The sequence below is a fragment of the Perissodus microlepis genome, chromosome 22, assembly GCF_051167445.1.
Source record: "Perissodus microlepis isolate ML-2025 ecotype Zambia chromosome 22, ASM5116744v1, whole genome shotgun sequence".
NCBI classification, from domain to species: Eukaryota; Metazoa; Chordata; class Actinopteri; order Cichliformes; family Cichlidae; genus Perissodus; species Perissodus microlepis.
Genome location: NC_140481.1, coordinates 28,500,519 through 28,524,499, shown reverse-complemented (window position 1 = coordinate 28,524,499; position 23,981 = coordinate 28,500,519). Strand labels below are relative to the sequence as shown.

The 23,981-nt window shown below is 38.1% G+C and overlaps 1 protein-coding gene and 1 pseudogene across 4 annotated transcripts in view; both read right to left on the bottom strand.

Annotated features, from left to right (window-relative positions):
• Positions 1–16,799, bottom strand: part of LOC146363412 (uncharacterized) — a 28,398-nt pseudogene extending 11,599 nt beyond the window's left edge. Inside the window, exons 1-4 of the transcript XR_014799203.1 lie at positions 16,622–16,799; positions 14,454–14,714; positions 12,978–13,256; positions 12,221–12,523 (exon numbers count right to left, since the gene is read on the bottom strand). The product of XR_014799203.1 is annotated as an uncharacterized LOC146363412 (transcript). The remainder of the gene's footprint in view (positions 1–12,220; positions 12,524–12,977; positions 13,257–14,453; positions 14,715–16,621) is intronic.
• A 118-nt stretch (positions 16,800–16,917) lies between these two features.
• On the bottom strand, positions 16,918–23,474 carry LOC146363411 (class I histocompatibility antigen, F10 alpha chain-like). 3 transcript variants are annotated; one of them, XM_084919832.1, is made up of 8 exons: positions 23,101–23,474; positions 22,178–22,444; positions 21,456–21,734; positions 20,607–20,909; positions 20,181–20,282; positions 19,456–19,503; positions 17,427–19,316; positions 16,918–17,261 (listed from the first exon to the last, which is right to left on the bottom strand). In XM_084919832.1, the coding sequence occupies exons 1-7, from the start codon at positions 23,153–23,155 to the stop codon at positions 19,252–19,254; spliced, it is 1,119 nt and encodes a 372-aa protein (XP_084775958.1). In that variant the 5' UTR covers positions 23,156–23,474; the 3' UTR covers positions 16,918–17,261; positions 17,427–19,251. The 3 variants fall into 3 exon arrangements, with proteins under 3 accessions (XP_084775958.1, XP_084775957.1, XP_084775956.1); XM_084919831.1 differs by having other exon boundaries at positions 16,918–17,533; positions 18,006–19,316; XM_084919830.1 differs by having other exon boundaries at positions 16,918–17,533; positions 19,178–19,316.
• Positions 23,475–23,981: the final 507 nt, after the last annotated feature.

Genomic DNA, 23,981 nt, shown 5'->3' with positions numbered 1-23,981 from the left:
ATGTATGTATAAAAACCAGTGTTGGGTAAGTTACTTTAAATTAGTAACTTAGTTACATTACTAGTTACTTCTATCAAAAGTAACTCAGTTACTTCAAGTTACTCGTTACTGTCAGAGTAACTAGTTACTAGGGAAAGTAACTTTGATTTTACTCAGAATTCTCTTGTTAATGTGCTGCTTCCGTAACTGGATACCCAGCAAGATTGCCAGTCTTCTAGCTTGCTTACTTGCCACAAGTGCACTGTGCCACCTACCAATAGAAAGGAAAAAATAATGTGCACATTTCCACGAGAGAAATCCCACACCTGATTCTATCCTAGCCTACTTTTTACATCCAACACAAAAACTGAAGTCGTGGTGCTTTGATTGTACTCAGAACTCGGAAATTCTGCCTTCTGAATAGGAAGATGTAGGTAACACCAGACTGCAGATGAGCTGCATACAGAGCTGGACTGGGACAAAAAAATCGTCCCGGGCATTTTGACTAGAGACCGGCCCACCATTATAGGAAAAATCATAAAGCCTTTGAATGAAAATAAACGCTGTTGTGACAGTGATGTACACTGTTCTGATGGTATATATGTATCAATCTATCAATTGTTTGTTGTAAGACTCAGATAATTATTTTTTTAAAAGTGAGACATTTTAAATGAGAATAAGAAAGTATTTCCTTGTGCCCCCCTTTCCCTTTTAATGCCCTACATGGACCCCTGGCAACACTTTGCTAGACCCGCCCCTGCACAGTTACCAGCTGTCAGCTACTTAGAAAAGGATCCTGGTGTTATTTGTCTCTCAGAAACAGTTCATAACTTCCCTTCAACTCATCCATGTCACCTAAAAGGTAAACCTGTTTCTCCATCACAGCTCTGATGATTCAGTAAGGACATCTCCTGGTTTCATCTTCATGTTTCCCTCTCATCACATAACCAAACCGATATCATGACCAGCAGCTTTACAGCTGTGGCTCCAGCAAACATCAGCTGATACTAGAAATTAATATTAAATAAATTCTAACAACAGCTGATCAAGCTTAAACATGCTGCTGTTGTTTACCGCGACATCCGCTGGTTTCCTCTTTCTGGCGCAAAGCGGGCGATAAATAAACAAGAGAGAAAAGCCGATCAGCTGATCATTGATCAGTTTCATGATTGAAGTAGAAACAGGAGAGGGAGGGTGAGAGGATGAGAGAAGAAGAGGCAGCTGTGCAGCGTAAAGACAGAATAACTCCAGCTTTGTGTCTTTTTCATTGTAGCTGAAGTCCGGGACAAACTGTTCCTTTTCACCTCAATACGAAACGTGTAATATTTTCTCTGAATACGAGACGATTCCGTTTTTTACGGGACGGTTGGCAACTCTAATAATTAACCTTATGAACAAAATAAAGTTCAACATCAGTAACATAGCACCACCCAGCTGTATAGAAACTCCGTCATGCTAGCTAGTACGCAGTACAAAAAGTCAGCATAACAAAAATAAACTCCACCTAAACTTGGTTCATATCTGACCCAGATGGACTGCAGGTTATAACTTCTTACCTGAAGTTCAGTTCACCTGACACTCTCGGACCAGCGGCCGCTTCGGGTCTCTCCTCTTGCCTCCCTTTTCCTTCATCCACCTGCTGGCCTCCACCACTTGCTAATGTTATTGAATCTGTGGAAGCTCCGCGATAGCCACCACACGAAGTAACGAGTAACGAGCCTATCTAAATCCCAGTAACGAGTAACGCGTTCCCGGTTTTGGCATAATAACTAGTTACCGTGCTCGTTACCACAATAATAACGTAGTTACTGTAACGCGTTACTTAATAACGCGTTAGTCCCAACACTGATAAAAACACATAAACCACAATATTTAAGTATTATTATCTCAATCCAAGGGTTACGGACATAATATTATGCATTTGGAATATAAAAACAAAGTTGTATATTTTTGGATTTTAAGACTTTTTTACTAGTTCTGTTTCTCTTGTCCTCGTCTGACATTTTTTATTTGTTTTTTGAGTAGGATTTGCCACAATATCCAATTAAAAAAACATTTCTATTTATCTCTCTCTCGCTCTCATTTATAAGATTTGGATTTTTGAGATGTGGGTCAGCATCAGAATTCAGTGGGTGGTGGTAATACACCTGACTGTAACAAAGAAGGAAAAAAATATGTCTTTATTGTTTAGACTCTGCCACAGTGAAAATGAAACTGCCGCATGCGCAGTAGCTCCTCTCTGACCAATAGGAATTCAAAGCTGGCTGCATCTTAACGGTAACCAGGCAAAAAAAAGGGAACTAAGGTTTTCTTTGGAAAGTGAAACTTATCATGACCTCAGAAACAAAGAGCTAGTGGTGTGTAGTCTGTGGGCTCTGCGTCTTTAACCACTAGGTCGCTGTAGGCCGTCTAATCAAAATCATGTATATTTGTGTCACATCTATTATCACATATTTTCGGAAGTTATTTATACTTAATCATATTCTTACTAAATCCATTTTAAAAGCAATTTAAATTATGCTCATGTTTACGCTCATATACAAATAACTTCCCCAAGTAATCCAGATACAATTATTCATCCACCACAAATTCATCTGGAAACCTACTCCAGCCAAATCAGCTGGAATCGCTGTGTGTCCTTCTCTTTCTGCAACGTTGCTGCAATGATAAAATAATGAAACGATCAATCCCTAAAATCAGAAATGTTGAATTTTATTTAAAAAAACAAACAAATAAAGAGGCAATATTTAAGTATTATTGTCTAAACCGAAGGGCTACAGACTGAATATTATGTATTTACATATAAAAATTTAAATATAATGTTGGATTTTAAGACTTTCTGTTATTTCTGTTTCTCTTGTCCTCATCTGACCTCTGCCCTCACAGACTCTTTCTCATGACTTGCTGCCTTTCATATGAACTCACTTCAAGTTATAATCCCACTGTTCATAAATAATCCACTCATTCTGCACATAAACATGTCTAAGCATCAAAGACTATGATTAAGCTCTGCTGCAGGACTAGGTTTCTCCAGAATGTGCTGCTGGGTTTGGTTTGTCAGATGGCGCCATCTAGCAATGGGATTGTAGTACTGCTGAATATAAAAGTAAGCTTTGTTTTTTTACTGTCTTTCAGTCAACTAAATTGTGTTTTCTTACCCCTCCCAATCCAGTTGCATAATGCTAGTACTAGTTTTAGTCAGCGAAGACTAAAAACATTAAACTGCCTCCATCTGCTAGCAGAGCTCCCTGTAGAGAAACGGGCCGTCTCTGGACTGTGAATGTGCTACCTCCTGTTTTTAAACTGAAAAAGACTCTTTGATGAGAGGTGAAAAGGAAAGCACCGATGAATAAAGAAATAGAGAGCAGTGTTTTTGGATACAGAACATAAACCTATGACATGGTCTGAAAGAATGATTATTTATTAAACTTTAAAAAATGGGTGTAAAAGGTAGATTGTTTAATTGGGTCAGAGACTTTCTGGATAAAAGATCAATAATGTTTTGTATAAATGGTACAGAATCTAAAAGCTGTGTAGTTGAGAATGGAACTCCTCAAGGCAGAGTATTTAGCCCATAAGTAATTTTAAGATTAAATATATCTTTGATCAAATCCCTTTAGGCATATAGGAAAGTCAGCTTTTGCAGATGATGCAGTCATCAGGAAGAGAGGAAGAAGTGTGCAGACTGTTAAAAAGCAGCTGCAAGAAGCAGTTAAGTAGGTACAAATATGGGCTACTACATGAGGATTTCAGTTCTCCATAGAAAATAAAACAAAATCGTGTATTTAAACAGGAAACATATAAGCAAAGATTGCTTCATTTATCTGTATGTCATTTAATTTTTTAGGAGTGCACTTTGATGTAAAGCTTACATGAACACAGCACATTAACAGGACTGAGAAGAAAATGTAAAAAGAGTTTAAATATAATACCTGGTGGAAACGCAATGGGAATCACAAAAGCTAATTTTAAAAAAAGTATGTGCATATATATCAGTGACAAGATCTAGTTTGGATTATGGAGCTTTAACATTTGGTTATTATCTGTTTGTATTGAGGCACAATACAAACAGATAATAACCAAATTATTATCTGGTTATTAATTTGCACCAGATAATAAGCCTCTGCACAGTTCAGTTTGGCTGAACTGAGCAGAGATCATAGACCTGGACTCTTCAGATTTAATGGTTCTGTTTCTGTGAGCAGTCACATCATCAGTAAACACTAGAGGCACTAGTTGCTGTGCTTTCAATCGTGAGCTGTTTCTCTTTTCCAAGTTCTTCATTTCCCAATATTCTGTTATAACCTTTATTTCATCTGTCTAATGATTTATTTATTTATTCATTTTATTTTTTACATTTCTGTGTACGCCGTTTTAGATGTTTTAGATGTTTTCTAAAAAAAACCCCACTGTAACCAGTATTTTGTACCATGTTGTAAACCCTCTGTATTACATTAAATAATGGTTCTAATGACCATGACAATGATATACATTCAGTGGCTTGCAAAAGTATTCGGCCCCCTTGAACTTTCCACATTTTGTCACATTACAGCCACAAACATGAATTAATTTTATTGGAATTCCACGTGAAAGACCAACACAAAGTGGTGCACACGTGAGAAGTGGAACGAGAATCATACATGATTCCAAACATTTTTTACAAATAAATAACTGAAAAGTGGGGTGTGCGTAATTATTCAGCTCCCTCAGTAGAAATACAGCTGCTCTCTGACGGCCTCAGAGGTTGTCTAAGAGAATATTGGCAGCAACAACACCATGAAGTCCAAAGAACACACCAGACAGGTCAGGGATAAAGTTATTGAGAAATTTAAAGCAGGCTTAGGCTACAAAAAGATTTCCCAAGCCTTGAACATCCCACGGAGCTCTGTTCAAGCCATCATTCAGAAATGGAAGGAGTATGGCACAACTGTAAACCTACCAAGACAAGGCCGTCCACCTAAACTCACAGGCCGAACAAGGAGAGCGCTGATCAGAAATGCAGCCAAGAGGCCCATGGTGACTCTGCACGAGCTGCAGAGATCTACAGCTCAGGTGGGGGAATCTGTCCATAGGACAACTATTAGTCGTGCACTGTACAAAGTTGGCCTTTATGGAAGAGTGGCAAGAAGAAAGCCATTGTTAACAGAAAACCATAAGAAGTCCCGTTTGCAGTTTGCCACAAGCCATGTGGGGGACACAGCAAACATGTGGAAGAAGGTGCTCTGGTCAGATGAGACCAAAATGGAACTTTTTGGCCAAAATGCAAAACTCTGTGTGGCGGAAAACTAACACTGCACATCACTCTGAACACACCATCCCCACTGTCAAATATGGTGGTGGCAGCATCATGCTCTGGGGGTGCTTCTCTTCAGCAGGGACAGGGAAGCTGGTCAGAGTTGATGGGAAGATGGATGGAGCCAAATACAGGGCAATCTTGGAAGAAAACCTCTTGGAGTCTGCAAAAGACTTGAGACTGGGGCGGAGATTCACCTTCCAGCAGGACAACGACCCTAAACATAAAGCCAGGGCAACAATGGAATGGTTTAAAACAAAACACATCCATGTGTTAGAATGGCCCAGTCAAAGTCCAGATCTAAATCCAATCGAGAATCTGCGGCAAGATCTGAAAACTGCTGTTCACAAACGCTGTCCATCTGAGCTGGAGCTGTTTTGCAAAGAAGAATGAACAAGGATTTCAGTCTCTAGATGTGCAAAGCTGGTAGAGACATACCCTAAAAGACTGGCAGCTGTAACTGCAGCAAAAGGTGGTTCTACAAAGTATTGACTCAGGGGGCTGAATAATTACGCACACTCCACTTTTCAGTTATTTATTTGTAAAAAATGTTTGGAAGCATGCATGATTTCCGTTCCATTTCTTACGTGTACACCACTTTGTGTTGGTCTTTCACGTGGAATTCCAGTAACATTGATTCATGTTTGTGGCTGTAATGTGACAAAATGTGGAAAAGTTCAAGGGGGCCGAATACTTTTGCAAGCCACTGTATGTTACATCATGTTAAGCAGAGATTAATTTGAATTTAAACTGATGATGCTCGGATTCATTCACTGAATTCAACCTTTATACCAGCTACGAGTAACAAATAGAAATCAGCCAAGATGGCTAAATTCATACAAAGCAGTAAACCTCAGAGCAAGAGCAAAGGTCAGCTGATCACAGCCTATACACGGAGAAAATCTACTAGAGCTCAAAAGAGAAATTATTGTGAGTTTTGATTCATTTCCTCACACTGAGCCACAACAACCAATCTAAAGGTTCCCCCACCTGCCAGATCTCACTTTTAGCCCTCACTCTACTCAAGAAGAAGATGAGGATGGGTGACTGCGTGACACCAGAAGAGGTGTAAATCCTATTCATTTCCTAACTTTGCCCATATTTATGTGGTATTAACTTTGACTTGCATTTTCTGTTAGGGGCCCAGGGGATGATGTCCATCAGATAACTATTCTTATCTGCAAAAAGACATCTCTTGTGACTCCCTGCTGTCTTGCTCCCTTGATACCTGAAAAAGACAACTGACTTTTAGTTTAAACCTATTCATTAAATCCATTACACTTTTTAATAGCTTGTTTCTCACAGTCCTCTATCTCTGTGTCAAGTTTGGGCACGGTATGTTGTCCTGGAGCTATCAGTAAGAAACAAATATGATGATTTATTCTGATCGTGTTGTTTCATGTGTGCTGAAGACAGAAGTGCACTTTTTACTGGCTGTGGATCTCAGAGATTGATCACTATTTGCAAGAATGGCAGAGTTTATTCTTTAAAGTTACATGCAACAGTTGACAACTATTTGAAATGTATTGGTAACTAGATTTGGTGTCACCTTGTATTTAACTGTGATGTGAGTATGAATGAGAACAGAATTAACCCCCCCCCCCTTTAAAATTTTTTTTTTAGTATTTCCAAATTGCTGGTAAACAGAGCAAGAAAAGTATTATTTTTAGATGCTTATGGTATTTTACTTGGCAAACAGAAACAAAAATTTCAGAAAAAACAAAAACTAGCAGGTTCACTGCCCCCCATGCTTAAAATCTGAGACTCTCCACTATTTGATCTTAGAACTAAAGAAGCTTCTCGGATGAGAGGTGAAACGTCTTCAAGCAACTTAAAGAAGTCCAGACGCTTTTCTTTCCAAGCTCCTTAGACAACATTAGCCTGACAACTTCCCCATCATCAATTGTCAGGCAGATTTCAGTGCAAAAGTTGTTTTGTTTTTTTTCTTCTTCAGAGGACAAAAGACATTGCACTGAGACTGGATTCGTCCAGTGTGAAATAATGGGTAGACATGGAATGCAACTGTGGTTTTGAATATTATTTGAATATTTGATATTCTACTTCAAGCGTATAGTAAAAGAAGGCAAAGTTTAAAAAAAGAAAAAGAAAAGAAAAACACTAGCTAATAATAGTATAAAAGAATCTATACCATTTGACCAAATACTCCATCTTGTTAAAGACAGCTGCAAAAAAACAAATGAGAAAATGTGCTTTTTCCCCACTTAAAAGCACAAAGAAAATCATCACTATTATTTTCTTGAAAACAAAAAAAAAATGTGCTAAGGACAGTACCTGGGTACAATAGACAGTAGGCACAACCACCTGATAAACTGCAGACCAGTCTGAATCTTCCGAGACCTCAGCTGTCCATCTGTGCATCAGTGGACCTTCATCTGAAAAGTAAGCCAGCTTTTTCTTCTTGGCATCCTGCTGACTGAGGACAGAAGAGTGACACTTTGACAGGGTTACGTCATTTTTCTATGCTGTAATTAATTCTTCTCGGGAGACTGGCAAATGCAGGGCTGGTTGTGATTTATCAGCAGGTGGAACTTTGACCTGACCCTTAGATCCAGACTTAAACATGACAGCATCACTAGAGAGATCTGACCTCAAAGGAATCAGCCAAGTTAGGACATTACTTTGATTGAGCCCTTGTAACTACACAAGCTGGAAGAATATCAGGCTGGTCATGGGCTGAGGTAGACTCCAGATTCAGCTCCGGTCTGTCTAACACTTCAGGAATGGGCATGACTTTGCCTCCAGCAAGGTCATTACCTAGGATGAAGTCAATACCTTTGATAGGCAATGCAGAATGAATAGCAACTTTAACAATTCCACTAACTAAGGAAGACTGGATGCGAACCGTGTGCAAAGAGGCAGATATGAATCTGTGTTCTACTCCCTGGACAATGACACTAGATTAGCAGAATGACTCCTCTGAAAATGGTAAGATCTCTTCTCTAATGATGGACTGAGAGGCCCCCAGTCAGTGAAACTACTTACTCAAGGATGAAGGGTTTGAAACAGGGATCAGGGTGGTGATAGTCAGGCTGCAATGTCATTCCATTCTCTGTAGCTTTAGTCAGTCCCACCCCTTTTGCTTGTGAGGAGAGTTGCTGTTTGCGCTTTTATGCCAGACACTCTGCAATGAGATGACCCTCACGGGGAGGTGAAGGTAGTCTCACTGGCCTAGCAGCGGAGCGACCAGACTCAAGCCGTGCAGGGTGCAAGGCTGTGGGTTTGTCTGGATGAGAAATAGGGGTAAAAAAAAAAAAAAAGAAAAAAAAAAACTAAAAAAACATTCTTACGTGTTAACACAAACTCATCGGCCAACACAGCTGCTTTTGACATTGACGTCACCTTCTGTTCATTTAAGAACATTATGACTCTCTCACGTAAAGGATTTTTAAAATCCTCCAATAGCATTAACTCGTGCAGTGATTCATAATCATCACCAACTCCGTTAACAGCACACCATTTATCAAAAAGATCCTCTTTTCATGTGCAAACTCAATGTATGTTTGGCTGCTAGACCTCTTGTGATTCCTAAATTTCTGCCTGTAGGCCTCAGGTACCAGTTCATAGGAACGTACAATTGTTTCTTTCAACACTTCACATTTCATACTCTGCTCCAAGGAAAGTAAAGCTACCACCTCCTGAGCTTTGCCCACTAATTTACACCGAAGTAAAATACTTCATGTCTATTGGCCAGTTCATAGCAGTAGCCATCTTTTCAAAAGCATTAAAATATGAATCTACCTCAGACTCAAAAAAGGTAGGTACTAATGCAATGTTTTTGCTCACTTCAAAACTTTTGTCAGACTTTTGGGGTTTCTTCAAGTGGCATGCGTCTTCTGCCCTGAGGATATCTTCAATGCTTCTACTTGAAGCTGCTTTAACCTTATTTCCTTTTCAGCTTCTATCTCAAGCCTACGGATCTGTAGCCGGATATCATAATCTGCTTTTTGCACCTTCTCCTTCTCCTGGGCCTCTATCTGTAAATGAAGTAAGCGAACCTTAAGCTTTGCATCACTGCTAGATTTCTGGGGTTCTGGAGAGAAAGGCTTGAAGCGAGACAGGGTTTGTGGAGCTGCATCTGGCTTGACTTGGGCACCCGGAGGTGTAGCAATTGTAGCTTGTTCTTCCGTTCTATCTGAAAAAACAGGATAAGCAGAGGCTCCAGGGGGAGCTAAAGAGTCTTGAGAGGGGACCTCAGTCATAGTAGGGCTAATTAAGATACCCAACTCAATTAACCCCTCCAGCAATGCCTGCTTAATGTCCCTTTTTACACCATATTTTGGTACCAAAAGTTTATAGTGAGCAGCAACACTTTATGGCACAATTCAATCTTTTTAACAGTAGGTTGATTAACAAAATCAAGCAGGTCAAAACTCATCTTTGATGGCAGCCATGAAACAAAACCACCTTAACTTGCACCATTTCATCAATTTAGATCCTTTGGAAAAGAGTAGAATTCTTAAAACTGAGTTTATTAAACAGTGTTATAAGCACAGCAAAACAGTACAATACCGCACAACAACATATAGCAAGCCCGCAAAGCAAACCCCAGGGTGTAGAGCCTTTAAGCACAAACAGCAGAGACACATACAATGACAGCCAGGAAAAAAAGCTGCCCGGGGCATATCTAACCTTCCTTTATATGGGATCAGTGATCCCTCTTCCTGCTGTTTGGTAACTTTCCATTCCTTGTTTTTTACTTGGACCGTATTAATTTTAAACTAATAAGTACTTTCTTAACACTATAAATATCAATATTACCCCAATTATTGATGTAATATGTTTGTCAATCCTTTCCCCCCAAGCAGTTGTCAAACCCACTTGCACTTTGTAGCTTTTTTAATCTCCGACACTTGTGTCACTTAACCTTCTGGGCTACTCCATAACTTTTCCGAGCCCTATTCCCAGCATCCATCATTTTTAATTGGGTCCCTTTGTCAGTTTTATGGCCAGAGTGAGTCCAAAAGTCTACAAATCTCACAGATAACAGTTAATCATCCTGACAACCTTGGCAAACTCTGTTTTTTTGCCAGAGGTGGGCCACTATATTTGATAAAGAAAGGTTTTTCACAACTTTGGGAGAAAAGAGTCCCAGGTGCATCCTCAGCAGTGCCAAGTTGAATTAACCCTATGTTTGGATGGGGTTGGCCATAACACTATCAGAGGTTACTTATTGATCCCAATTATTACATTTCAAACAGTATTAATCAACATGTGCTCATACAACAAGTGGCACAAACTTTATTAATATAAATGTAGATAATATTTGACCTCAATTTATGGGTCTTGTGATTTCGAGCATGTAGGTTAAATGCTTAACACAGTGATTCCAATATATAAAACACTACAGTATAGGTGTGTATGGTGTATACGAATATATGTGATTACACAGTATACATGTGAGTATATGTCCAGTGTATACAGGTATATATGTCATAAAAAAATCCACAACATAATAGATCTTAACACTTCATTTTATGATGTGAATGATGAATAACTAATGAGGTCACAGTTTATGGGGGCAAATGAGGCTTGTTGATGCTTCTTGTTTCAGTGCAAAATTTGTCCATAAACCTAAAAAGACAAAATAAGATATATTAACATTCCCAGTTCAATCAAGCAATCATCTCTTGTGATTTTGAAGCACAAAAAAGAAGTAAAATAGTAAATGTAGTAATCTCACTGTTTGCAGGGCTGTTTGTCATTTAGGCTTTAGGAATCATTTGCTCTAGAGACTCAGAAAGTCACGTCACAAACACACTGTTAGTCCACATCCTGCTCTGATCTGACATTTTCTCAAGAATGATCCTGAAAAAGTTATTTAACATAAAATACAGAAAACATTTTATTCTACGCAGGGCATAAGGGATCAGAGAAAACAGAATAGAAACAAGTTTTACTTATGAGATGGGGGACGTTTTTCTCAATTACAAAGAAAAAATAATTTCAGTTACATTTATAAAATGTTATACATCGTATCTTTTCTGCAGCTCCTATTCTTCTGGAACTGTGACTTTGGCCCTTGTGGAGCTTATTCTGTTTTGGATAAACCATCGAGTAAAAGGGATTTCTGTTTTTGTCTCTCACCTGTTCTCTATTTGTAGTCAATGAAACCAATTACAGCAATCACTGCGAGAACCATCGTTTCATGGTCGCGATGATCATGGTGAGGAAATTTCCTGTAGATGACACAACAACAAATAAATCATAACCTGAACAAATGAAACACGTTAAAAGAGACAAACTTCAGTTTGCCAATTAAATAAAAATACGGGGAAAAAAAGATGCTCGCAAATTTAAATAAACAGTGAAACGACAGCAAAGTGGACAATAATTTAAACCAGAGCGTTTGTCAAAGGAAAACTGTTTTTATATAATGTGATCAGCTTCATGAAATGTGCTTTTTATTGATCACTAAGCAATCTACATGTCTACGTGACTTTTCACCTAATAACTTTTGTGATGATGAACTTATTCAGCTACTAACCGCTTCCTGTCTTCAGAGAACATTCGACGTAGAGAAGAGAAAAACCCGTTGCTCTGAGTGACGTTGTTATCTTTGTACACACACACACACACACACAGACAATCTTGTATAAATAAAGAACGCAGACAGTGATGAGACACAGGTCGTGCGTCCATGACTGCTCTCACGAGTGAAAGACAACTGCAGTGTTTGTGTTTTCTAACTCAGGTGTCTCAAGCTGAAGAACTACGGGGTGATTCTTAGAAATCCCCTGTCAGCGCTCAAAACTTTAAATGTTAATATTTATTAAGAAATTAACAAATCAGTATCAGTATGAAACACTTAATAAATCTGTATACAACGGGGGAGGAATTAAACTTTTCATCAAACTCAAATAAAACCACATGAACTGCACCATTTTTACAGTAAACTAAATGCGTGTTTCCTACCTTCATCACTTTTACCCTTGTTGGTTTTGATCACTGCTTTGTCCAGTTTGGTGACGATGTCCTCGTTCACACCAGAGAGCTGAAACACACAGTTGTACCTCTCCCAGTATTCAGGTGTGACTGATGAAAGATCCAGATCAACACTCATCTGAAAGTTCCCATCATTGTTGGTGAGAATCTCTCCTTTCTCCACACCCTCATGAAGCTCCTCTCCATCCTTCTTCCAGAACATCTCGGCTCTGTTAGGATAGAAACCTGTAGCGTGGCAGGTGACTGGAGAGGAGGGAGTCTTCTGGAGGAGAGACACTGAGGGAAGAACTAAGGAGAGAAGAGAAAGATAGATGCTATATTACTATTATGTACATACTAATGTAATTCCTGTGGGATGTAATGTAATTTCAATGCCTTAGTTAAGCCTTTTAAAAAGCCTATGAGCATATGTAATGACAAAGAATGGAGGCTGGGAGAGACTGGTTATAAATGTCAGAGTGTAGATGGTGGATAAACTGGGCCAGAGAAAATTGGGGCAAAAGGAAAATATGATAAAAAAAAAAAACCCAATTTTAATAATATGTAAGAGTGACAGAGAAATCAGGAGAAAGGTAGAAAGAGTCAAATGTCAATGTGTGAATGGAAATGAGAGAAAGAGAAAATTTAACTGTGATGTTTTTTTGATGGGGCGAGGGTGTCAATGCTTTTATGTTTTAATGGTCAGAAAAAGGAACATATTAAGATTGTTCTGGCCAAAAAACAGCATGTTATATGATTTCACCTGTTTTCATCAGAGAGCTCCTCCCATAGTTCACATACTTCTTCAGCCACTCAGGACAAATCTGGGTGAGGTAGTTCTTTGCCTGTGTGGTGTAAAATCTGTTACTGTCCCACTTGTATTTGGTGATGACAGCCTGTCGTACAGGAGCAACCCACACCTCTATCTTCAGGTTAAAGCTTATAAAGTCCTCTCCATCATAACCAAACTGCTCATATCCGTTCACTTCATCTGTTTCATCATCCCATTCACAGCCATACATCTGCTGGACAACGTGAACACCTGACAGAAAGAAAAACTTTACATTAGGAACAATTGTAGAACACAGCATACATTAGGAATTGACAACATCTTTACAAGAAAACACTGATCCACGGTCATTTATTAAGAGAGGATATTAACATCTGTTGTTTTTGGCTCAATGGAAGCCACTTACAGATAATCATCACTGAACAGTGTGAGCATCTTAGGGAGATAGACACTGGGGAAACATTTCTATATACTCTCTTTATCAAAGAAAAACAGCCTCCATAAAGACCAACACACATGTGCCCTCTGAGCGACTGAGGGACCCTTTTCTCTTCAAGCAACTCCAAGAGTGTCAGTACTCACTGACTGGCTAGCTGGAGACTCGTGCTAGCCCTCCTGTATGCAGATTGCAGTGTGTCAACCCTCAAAGACAATTGGCTGCCTGGGATCCTTTGATGCTCCAAGAAGCAATGAGTGGTTGATTGTACTCACCTGTGGCTGCAAAAGGCTGGAAATTGTTCACTTAGTGGCTGCTGCTTAGGACTAAACATGCAGTTTGTCCTTCGTGCCTCCCTCTTTGAACTTTGTTTGTTAACCTTTGTACATGGTTCACTTATCCTGATCCTGGGTATTAAGTTTCCATCCTCTGAAACTGCAACCAGTTATCCTTCTAACAAAATCCTCTAACTGTGAGAAACTACACACCAAACTGTCCAGAGGTTTTTCTAGAAGCTTCCACTGAAGGAGAGTTTCAGTCCAGGATTGTTTTTAATAAAAGTCAAATACTAGTTCACAATAATTGTAAAATATTCAAACCTCAGACTGATTATTCTGATCCTGCTGATTTTCTGGAGATTATTTTCTTATTAATCAATTATTGAGAAATTGTATCAAAAACAATCATCAAGGTTTCAGAGACAAAAAAAATCCTAAATATAAACAGAAAACTGCAAATATTGCAAATTTATCTTAATTATTTTGATCAACTAACCAGTTAACTGACAAATTATATCAGTTCATACAAACATGATCCTTAAAGCTGGTTGAATTAAATTAAAGCTTCACAGACTGTAGTTCTACATTCATTATGAATTATTATGTTAATAATTGTAATCTGTAATCTGAATGAAACATTTTCATTTGTATACAAACCTGTTTACTACTGAAAACAAAACACACTGAAAACATTAAGAGCAAGTGTATCATTAAAAAAATGAAACATGAACAAACCTCCAGTTTGGTTGAAGCGTGCCTTTGCAATCTCAATGTTGGCTTTGAACATCTGCTGGGAACCCCTGGAGATATCAGTGTTCCTCTCCCAGAATTGTGGGTCTACCGCACCGTTCACCCAGTCCTGTTTGGGCACCTCTCTCTCCGTGTTGCTGTCATAATAATTAATCTGAACATCATCAACCATCCCAACAGTCACAAACTCTGGGAAGTTTGGGACTTGAGAGGACGCAGTGTAGAAATACTTCAGAGAGTGGGTCACTGTAAGGAACAGTTAATGTTGTGAGATCTCAGGAACACAGATTTATAAATCACATTATTTTTTTTAAATAGCACAATAAGAAAAACTGCAGCACGTTAAAGACATCCTGTAATAATCCTGCTGTCCCTTCAATAAACACCAAATAGATTTATGAATAGATATTCAGTGTTTGTTGTGATTTTGTGTTTTGTAACAGATTCTAGTTTGAACCTGAGTTTGAAACAATTTTAAGTTTTAAAACTGGTGTTTATCCTTCAGTTTACTTTAATTCAGTTTTCATGATTAATGGTTTGAACTCAGAGCAGCATGGTGGTACGGTGGTTAGCACTGTTACTGCACAGCAAGAAAGTCCTGAGTTCAATTCCCCATCAGATCGGGGTCTTTCTGTGTGGAGTTTACATGTTCTCCCCGTGTTTGTGTGGGTTCTCCCCGGATACTTGGGCTTCCTCCCACTGTCCAAAGACATGCACTTAGTGGGGCTAGATTAATTTTAATTAATCCACATTGCCCATAGGTGTGAATGTGTTGTGTCTGTCTCTGTGTGTTAGCCCTGCGATCTAGCGACCTGTCCAGGGTGTACCCCGCCTCTCCCCCTATGACAGCTGGGATAGGCTCCAGCGTCCCCCGCTGCCCTGGGTGAATGATTTGAACTCATTATAACTTTAATTTGACTATATTTTCATTTTCACTGTTAAAGAAAGTACACATTACTTTTAATCTGTTTTGCTTTTGTTAGCTGCTGAATTAACCATAAACTCAATTAAGTTTCTTCTTTCTTCTGAATAAAGCAGCATGACTTCTAAAGTGAGTTGTTCTCTTTTCTATTTCCATTTTTTATATTACAAATTATAGGAACTGATTTAATTCTTTTGATGTGACTGTCCAGACTTTGTTTTTTGTTGTTGTTTTTTCAGAATTTCAGTGTTGGGTTTTCTAAATATCAATATCGATGCTTTTCTTTGTTTATTTTATTTCTCATGGATTTTGTTAAAGCTTAAAATTGTTACAGAAAGCTTTACTTCCAATATCTTTGATTGATATTATCAATAAAAAGCTAATGTTAAGTAACTGATATTCTGAGAATATTATCTTAAGCATTTGGATTTTATCTTTTATTCATTAATTAAGTTTGCAGGTGAGTTTTCAGTTATCAAAAGTACATGGATTTATCTGTTAGTGTTAGTGACCAAGGCATATAGTGAGTTTAAAACTTCTCATTAGCGCTCACTGGTTGAGGTTGAGTGTCTTTAAATTGCAAAACTTTTCTGGCATTTCTCACTTCCAGCTTCTTATTGATCATTCAGCAGTGATACCAACATTAGCTCATGCTGGTATGTAAAGTGTATTGGCACTTTACATACATAAACTGTATTCAATTATAAAGAAATAATTATTTAATTTGTATCTCAATTCAGTTCACTTGAATTCGATTCAATTTTATTTATACACCTCACAACAAAAGTCACCTCATTGCGCTGTTAATGAAGCAATAACATCAGAAAAACAGTGAACTTCATATCCGGGTGTAACTCGCGCATGTTTGTCAAACAGAAAGTATTCACAATAAACTCCATTTAATGACATGTGGCTCTTTATATACAGCTTATGCTGAACAAATAATTAAACATCTAAGTTTTTTACAGATACTTTGTGTCGAATGAACTTTAATGGTGAGCTGTTGTGTGAAAATGTTTTAATTCCTTGTGAAAATTAAAATGGTATTCAGTTTTTAAAATAACAGTTTTGATTATTGTCACCAGATTAGCATCAGGCCTCCTCCCTGATGTTTTATTTGTTAGAGTGCTTGGAGAGACAGCAGAGTAACAACGTTTAAAAATGCGTCATGAACGATTTAAAGACGGGACTCGTCAAACCGTTTTCGACAGAAATCGTCAGTCAAACTGACCTGCCGCTGCCCCCTGTATCCCCAGGATAAGAAAGAAGATGATGACCTTCATTGTGACCATAAACATGCAAACCTTTAACAAACTTTATGTTTCAGTTGTCCAGAAAAAGCTAAAGCTAAAATAGGAGAAAAGGAGGAGAACTAGGAGGTACGTCACCACTGGGCTCCATCTGAGCCAATAAGAATTTACTCTGAGAGTAAACGTCACTTAAACCTGGGGTAAACGCACCCTTTAGGGTTATCAACGAAACTGAAAGTAAAATATCTTCATATGAACCATGAATGATGAAGGGAAGGGTTAAAGTTAGGTTCATCTTATCTTTATTATTTTTTTATGTTATGACAGGTGTAGTTATGCTGGGTATACAATGTATAATTTATTTATGTATTTTTAATCTGGGGTTAGCTGTTTGGTACAGATTGCCTCTGGGGTCTGTGAGGTTACAGCGTCTTTAAAGGCACAGAACAAATTTTAAAATTTGTTTTTGTGCAACTGATGAGGAATACATATCAAATATGATTTCGCCGAGCTTCACTGAATCGTGGTGGTTTGGGCTCCCTCCAGTGGATAAAACCTCGTTAAGTTTCTCAGTGGATTGATTGGTATTAATTTTAAATCAATATGTGTGGCGAGGGCCGCCTGTAAGGGGGAAAATGATGAAAACATTCTATTAGTATTAAAAAAAAAAGAAAAGAAACCATAAAAAATGCTTCACAAAGTACTTATAAACGTGTTTGTTTCCTAGCATTAGTTTTGTTTTGTTTTTGGCAACACAGAATAATTCCAGTCAGCCTCTGGCCCCACCCTCATTATTTCACGGTTTGGTTTGGTCCAGGTGTACGTTCCCAGCTGATGAGCTGGAGGGGCATGATGGTGGCTGAGTTGAGAGCACAGCTGGACTGGCCATCGGGCTGTGGGCAGACAAACAGAAGAAAAAGGTAGTGAGGTGAAAAGGAACACAACTTGTCCCGTACTTCTGCTAGAATGAGAAAAAGACACAAAGCTGGAGTTATTCTGTGTCTTTACGCTGCACAGCTGCCTCTTCTCTCCCTCTCCTGTTGCTACTTCAATCATGAAACTGATCAATGATCAGCTGATCGGCTTTTCTCTCTTGCTTGTTTATTGTCCACTTTGCGCCAGAAAGAGGAAACCAGCGGATGTCGCGCTAAACAACAGCAGCACGTTTAAGCTTGATAAGCTGTTGTTAGAATTTATTTAATATTACTTCTTAGTATCAGCTGATGTTTGCTGGAGCCACAGCTGTAAAGCTGCTGGTCATGATGTCGGTTTGGATATGTGGTGAGAGGGAAACATGAAGATGAAACCAGGAGATGTCCTTACTGAACCATCAGAGCTGAACAGGTGATGGAGAAACAGGTTTACCTTTTAGGTGACATGAATGAGTTGAAGGGAAGTTATGAACTGTTTCTGAGAGACAAATAACACCAGGATCCTTTCATAGCTGACAGCTGGGTGATTCTCTTTTTGCAGCAACATTTCAGGTCCTCATATGAATGCGCCAAATATGTAAAACAAAGTAATTCAATTATGTGTTTAAGTGTTTGGCATTATTGAAACATAATTTAAACATAAATAGGTTCAACTCTGTCCCAGACTATTTTCTGCATGTCATCATTCTTTTCCCACTTTCCTCTCACTTTCTGCACTGTCCTATCCACACATTCTATCTACTTTCAACTGAAGGCCAATTTCACTAAAACCACTGACAGTGTGTAACTGGACTTGTTCTTTTACATATAATGCATATGGTTCATACAAAAAGTTTGAATTAATCTGATTGAAAAGACAAAATCCAGTGCTTAACAGTATCAAGGTAAGTGAGAAATCTGCAGTTTTGAGTGACAAAAGTACAAACTGCTTTGATGAGCTGTGACATTCATATGGAAAATTAATTAACACAATAGTGGTGTTTACAAAAACAATGACAAAGTCTGCTGTGGATGAGGAAATACGTCACTGATTTGAGAACTGCATTAAGAGTGCTGAGTGTGATGCTCCTAATGGAAGAACTGCCATGGAGCAGCTGTGTGAAGGCAGGAATAGGACCCAAATGCAAACTCGTGGAGGTGGAACTTAAACTCAAAGACCTCAGCTTTATTGCTGGCATAAGACAAAACAGAAACTAAACTGGGAAGGCTAGAAACTGAGCTTGAAACAGAACACAGAGACAAGTATGAGGGACGACGCGATGACGAACAGGAACACACGCAAACACTAAATACAGAAGGGGAACGGGCAAAGAGCAAACACCTGGGAGACATGGCTGACACTAATTACATAGACGAGATGGGGAGGAAGCAAAACAGAATACATTGACCTTCAAAGTAAAACAGGAAACAGTGGGCACAGAACTAAACCTATACTAAACAGAAGGGCACCAGAACAAAACCTAAGAACTAGAATACAAAAACAGAAATCAACACTACAAGTCATATAAAACAGAGAAATCACAGAATAACAACAACAACAACAACAACAACAATAATAATAATAATAATAATAATAATAATACACAAAATACTTGGGTCACCAACCTAGGAGTGTGACAAGAACTGCATCAAATCAGTGAAGAAAAATTGTTAACTTCTGTTGCAGCAGAAACTTTTTCTCAGAGGTTCAGTGTTGAAGATTCCTTGGTGAAGTTCACAAGCGTATCCAAACTTTTTCTGTCTTCTGTTCAGATAAAAATTAAATATTTATTAATGAGGAGGGCTTTGAAAATATAAAATACATCATGGGATGAGTGAAACCTACTTTTGAAATCATTCAATACAGCACAAACCTGACTGAATGCAGTACTTGTATCACTTACCGTTGTCACAGATAATATCTTCAGCAGAATTACCAGGTGTCTTGGACACTAAAGAAAAAAATGAAAAACATTCAGATGAAGGACTATAAATAAAAAACTGGACAAGATAAATAAATAAAAAGATACAGTTACTTGATCACTAGTAATATGTAACATATATAATGATATACAGGATTCACTTTAAAGCCATGACTGTGACTGCTGTAATGCCTGAGCTTTATGCCAGTACTTTTTAGCAAGATAAGAACTGGCAGCTGGAGAGGTGTCCCTGATGTCTAGAGCTGGTGGGACAAACCAGTTCCAGTGAAAAATGCAGAAATATTTTTAATTAATATGTATCAGAAAAAAGATTGCAAAAGCATTCTTAGAAAGATGGCTATATGTAATGTTAACAGCTAATGTGTGAGCAGAGATCAAGTACACTTAATTTTAATAGTTTGTGATTTGCTGTTTATATTTTCTCTAGAAGGATGATCAGAAGAAGTCTTTGAACCTGGGGAGAAAAAGTAAAAGACCACAACTGTTGTAATACAGGAATACTGATACCCAATCCTTCCTGCACTACTGGTTACCTTTGACCATATAAATAATTATATAATTATGACACTGGTGCCCTAAACATCACTTTTGCTTCGGATGTTGCTGTGTCTGAACCCGAAGCTTATTTCAATTTGGAATCTGGACAAATAAGTAAAATGCTTAAGCCATGAACTTTTTTGTCTCACCCGTTTTCTTTCGATAAATAACGAGTCCAGTTACAGCAAAGAGGACAGCAAAAGCTTCAATGACAATATAGATGATCATGACCCTGGACCGTCCTGGTGAGGCTTAAAAAAAGAAAAAGAAAACAAATATGTTCATTTTTTTCAGAAGAAGCGTCATAAATGATTGTTTATTGGTTAAAACGTTTTTCTGTTATGTCAAATATGTGCTTTTTAACTTACATTCACTGCAAAATATTCATATTTACCACATAAAAATAAAAGTAAATAGAAAACTGTCAAATAAAATTTACACTGTTATCTTTAAATTCCCACCCTCTTTCTAAAGGTTTACTTATGAAGTTTTTCTAATGAGATTTACTGTTCTTAGACTGGCTTATACCCAAAGTCTACAGCTTGTGAATCAGACCAGTAAGAATTAAGCCTTACTTTCACTGGTCCTAATCACAGCTTTGTCCAGTTTGGTGACGATGTCCTCCTTCACACCGAAGAGCTGGAACACACAGTCATATCTCATCCAGTCTTCAGCTATAACAGATCTGAGGTCCAGATAAACACTCATCTGGAAGGTCCCATCATTGTTGGGAAAGATCTCTCCTTTCTCTACACCTTCATGAAGCTCTACTCCATCTTTCCTCCAGAACATCTCAGCTCTGTGAGGATAGAAACCTGTAGCGTGGCAGATGACTGGAGAAGAAAGAGTCTTCTGGAGGAGAGACACTGAGGGAAGAACTGGAGAGACAGAGAAATTTTACTGATTCTCTTTTTAAATAGTTATAATAATTATTATTATTAATATTACATTGGAATATGTACAATGCTGGTATTATGATTACATTTAACAAAATAACCCTTTTTTTCACATTTTCAATTTTCCACAGCTACCATGCCTAAAACCAGAATACATTTCAAATACAACATCAGTTGACCAGGTTGTGAAACAAAACTCGAACTTCAAATACAAAAACAGAATATCATGTGCAAACAAAACACACTCAACCACAAGGTACCTAGCTTGTGCTCAAGAAAATGTTATAATAGCAATTCGAATATTTCTCTGTATTTATGAAAATATTATAAAAGAGATTTCTTACTCAAAAAACACACATTTAAGATGAGTTGTATTCTCCCATCTACTTCTGCATGTTTCTTAAATGCAATTAAATATTATATTTCACTTTATAATTACAAAAATGTAACATTGCATTACCTAAATATTCCCTCCCAAAACTTGGAGAAGACGTGGCATGAAACTAAATCAGTTCGAGTGAAACCTACCTGTTCTCATCAGACTTTCCTGACCATAGTTCACATATTTCTTCAGCCAGTCAACACAGTCCTGAGATAAGTACTTTGTCCTCTTCGTATTCCAATCTGCATCACGATCCCACTTATTTTTGGTCATGACAGCCTGAGGTGCTGGAGTGATCCATGTCTCCGTGTTTACATCAAATGTTATGAAGTCTTCTCCATCATAGCCGTACTGGTGATATCCTCGAACATCTTCAAACTCATCATCCCATTCACAGCCATACATTAACTGGACAACGTGGATACCTGTGAGAGAGAGAGAAGCAAAATCATAGTGCGTTCCAAAGAAGTATTGATCCACAGACACCAAAACAGAAGAGCTGATTACTTCTTAAACAGCCAGCCGTCATGTAAGATGCAGAATGAGACAAAAAGACAGTAGCTGGGGTTGGCGAGCATAAATTTATTCTGATTTAATCTATGGAGATAACATGTCATTTTAAAACATTTAGTGATTGTTTATTATTGAGTCAGAAACACTGCAAATGAGCAGCATCTGATGGTCTCTGACTCTTCAGTGTGTGTGTTGAATCAGACTGTTCTTTATTCAGGTTCAGACATGAGTCCAACACAGAACAGACATATAAATAAAATGATGTTATTTACAAAAACTGGAGTAATGCAGTTGGAGAACATGTGAGTGCTGGTTTACAATGAAGATGAAAAGATACGATTAATCTTAAACAAACCTCCAGTTTGATTGAAGCGGTGCTTTGCAATTTCAGTGTTGTTTCTGAACACCTGCTCAGCATTACTGAACCCTCTACTCTCAGTGTCCCAGTACTGTGGATCATCTTCTGTGACTTTACTCATCCAGTCCTGTTTGGGCACAGCTCTCCTGGTGTTGCTGTTATAGTGAATCATCTGAACATCATCGATCATCCCAACAACCACAAACTCTGGGAGGCTTGGGACCTCAGAAGATCCAATGTAGAAATACTGCAGAGAGTGAGTGACTGGAAAAAAGTTATTGACAACTTAAAATCCCATGTTTCATTTCATTTTGTATATACACAATACACAGTAGATGTTTAATCACTTCAATAAACAATATAAAGCTGAAAATAAACCTAATAATATATTCTGAAAACATTTTTTATTCAAACTGACAGAAAAACATCCAGCAATAATTCACTTAATAGCTCAGTATGAAACGTAAATATAAACAAAACCCCAAACTTAAAACACGAAACTGAAAAACAGCTCAATTTGGGTGTTTTTGTACAGAAATGCAACCTTTCATAGCAGCATTTACAGAAACACAGAAGCTGTTTCGTTTCCACATAAGTAAAAGTATTTAGGCTATGATTAAATTTTCAAAATCCCTTATATAAACATATTTGTAGTTTATACAATGATTTGAGCTACATTTGTTTTTAGATTACACCAGGTGGGCTACATCATGTTTCTCCTGTGGAAATACATAAAAAAGTACAGACTAATGAATGTTTGCAAAGCAAGCTATAAATACACAGTTGATAGCCAGCACGCGATTACTTAATGAATATGTAACAAACTAAAGCTCTGCTCTTATTCTTTGAGAAACATTAGGCCAAGACCAATCTGTGACGCCTGAACAACCCTGTTTTCCGCTTCAGCACCCAACACCTACCTGCAGACACACACACTGCGCAGCAGAAGAGGAGGAGCAGAATAATCGCCCTCATTTTTAATGTGAAACAGAAATGAGAAGAGAAAACGAGCAGGCTCGGTAATTACTGTAACTTCTCCATAGTCGAGAAATTTCTTGCCAAAAGTGGTCGTCTCAGAAGATGGCTGTTTTAGGGGGGCATGTACGTTTTTCAGTGTGCCTTTTGCAGGTTTACGTTTTGCACGTACGTCACGTGGGAGATGTTTTAATGATTGTATGAAGAAATATACCTCACGTGGGCTGTACTCCAGTAAGCAGATTTAGCTAACAACTCTGAGATGAGGGAAAACTCTGAGTTAGTTACAGTGGTAACAGACTTTATGTCTTAAACTTGCTAGCGGACAGATTTTCTTAAACTAACTCCCTCTGACTCCTCCCCTCCTGCCGCAACTGAACTGCGTGACTGACACTCCGATTCATTTCCTCATTCATAACGTCGCTGTCAAAGCTAAATTATTCCACTGAAAAAAAAATTCTGCCATCTGTAAGTGAAAATTCAAGGTTATTTTCCCATAATTTCAACTTACTTAATCAACATTGTGAAAAAAATCAAAAACAGTCAAAACAGAACAAATGAATCTGTAGCAGTTTCAATTTTTAAAAACACTGAAATCCCAGTGAGAGGTTTGTTTGCTATGAACACTTTTCAAGCCTGTGTATCTCAAATGTCAGGACAGTGATTGTGATTATGTACATATGATCAGCTAAGAATGAAATCTATGCTGCTAACTGCTTGATTCTATGGATAGCAATGCAGCTGTCAAACAGCCAGGCAATCCTCTGAAATATTTACCATACAACTCATACTCATCAATGTTCGATCATGTGTCATGTTTAATTTG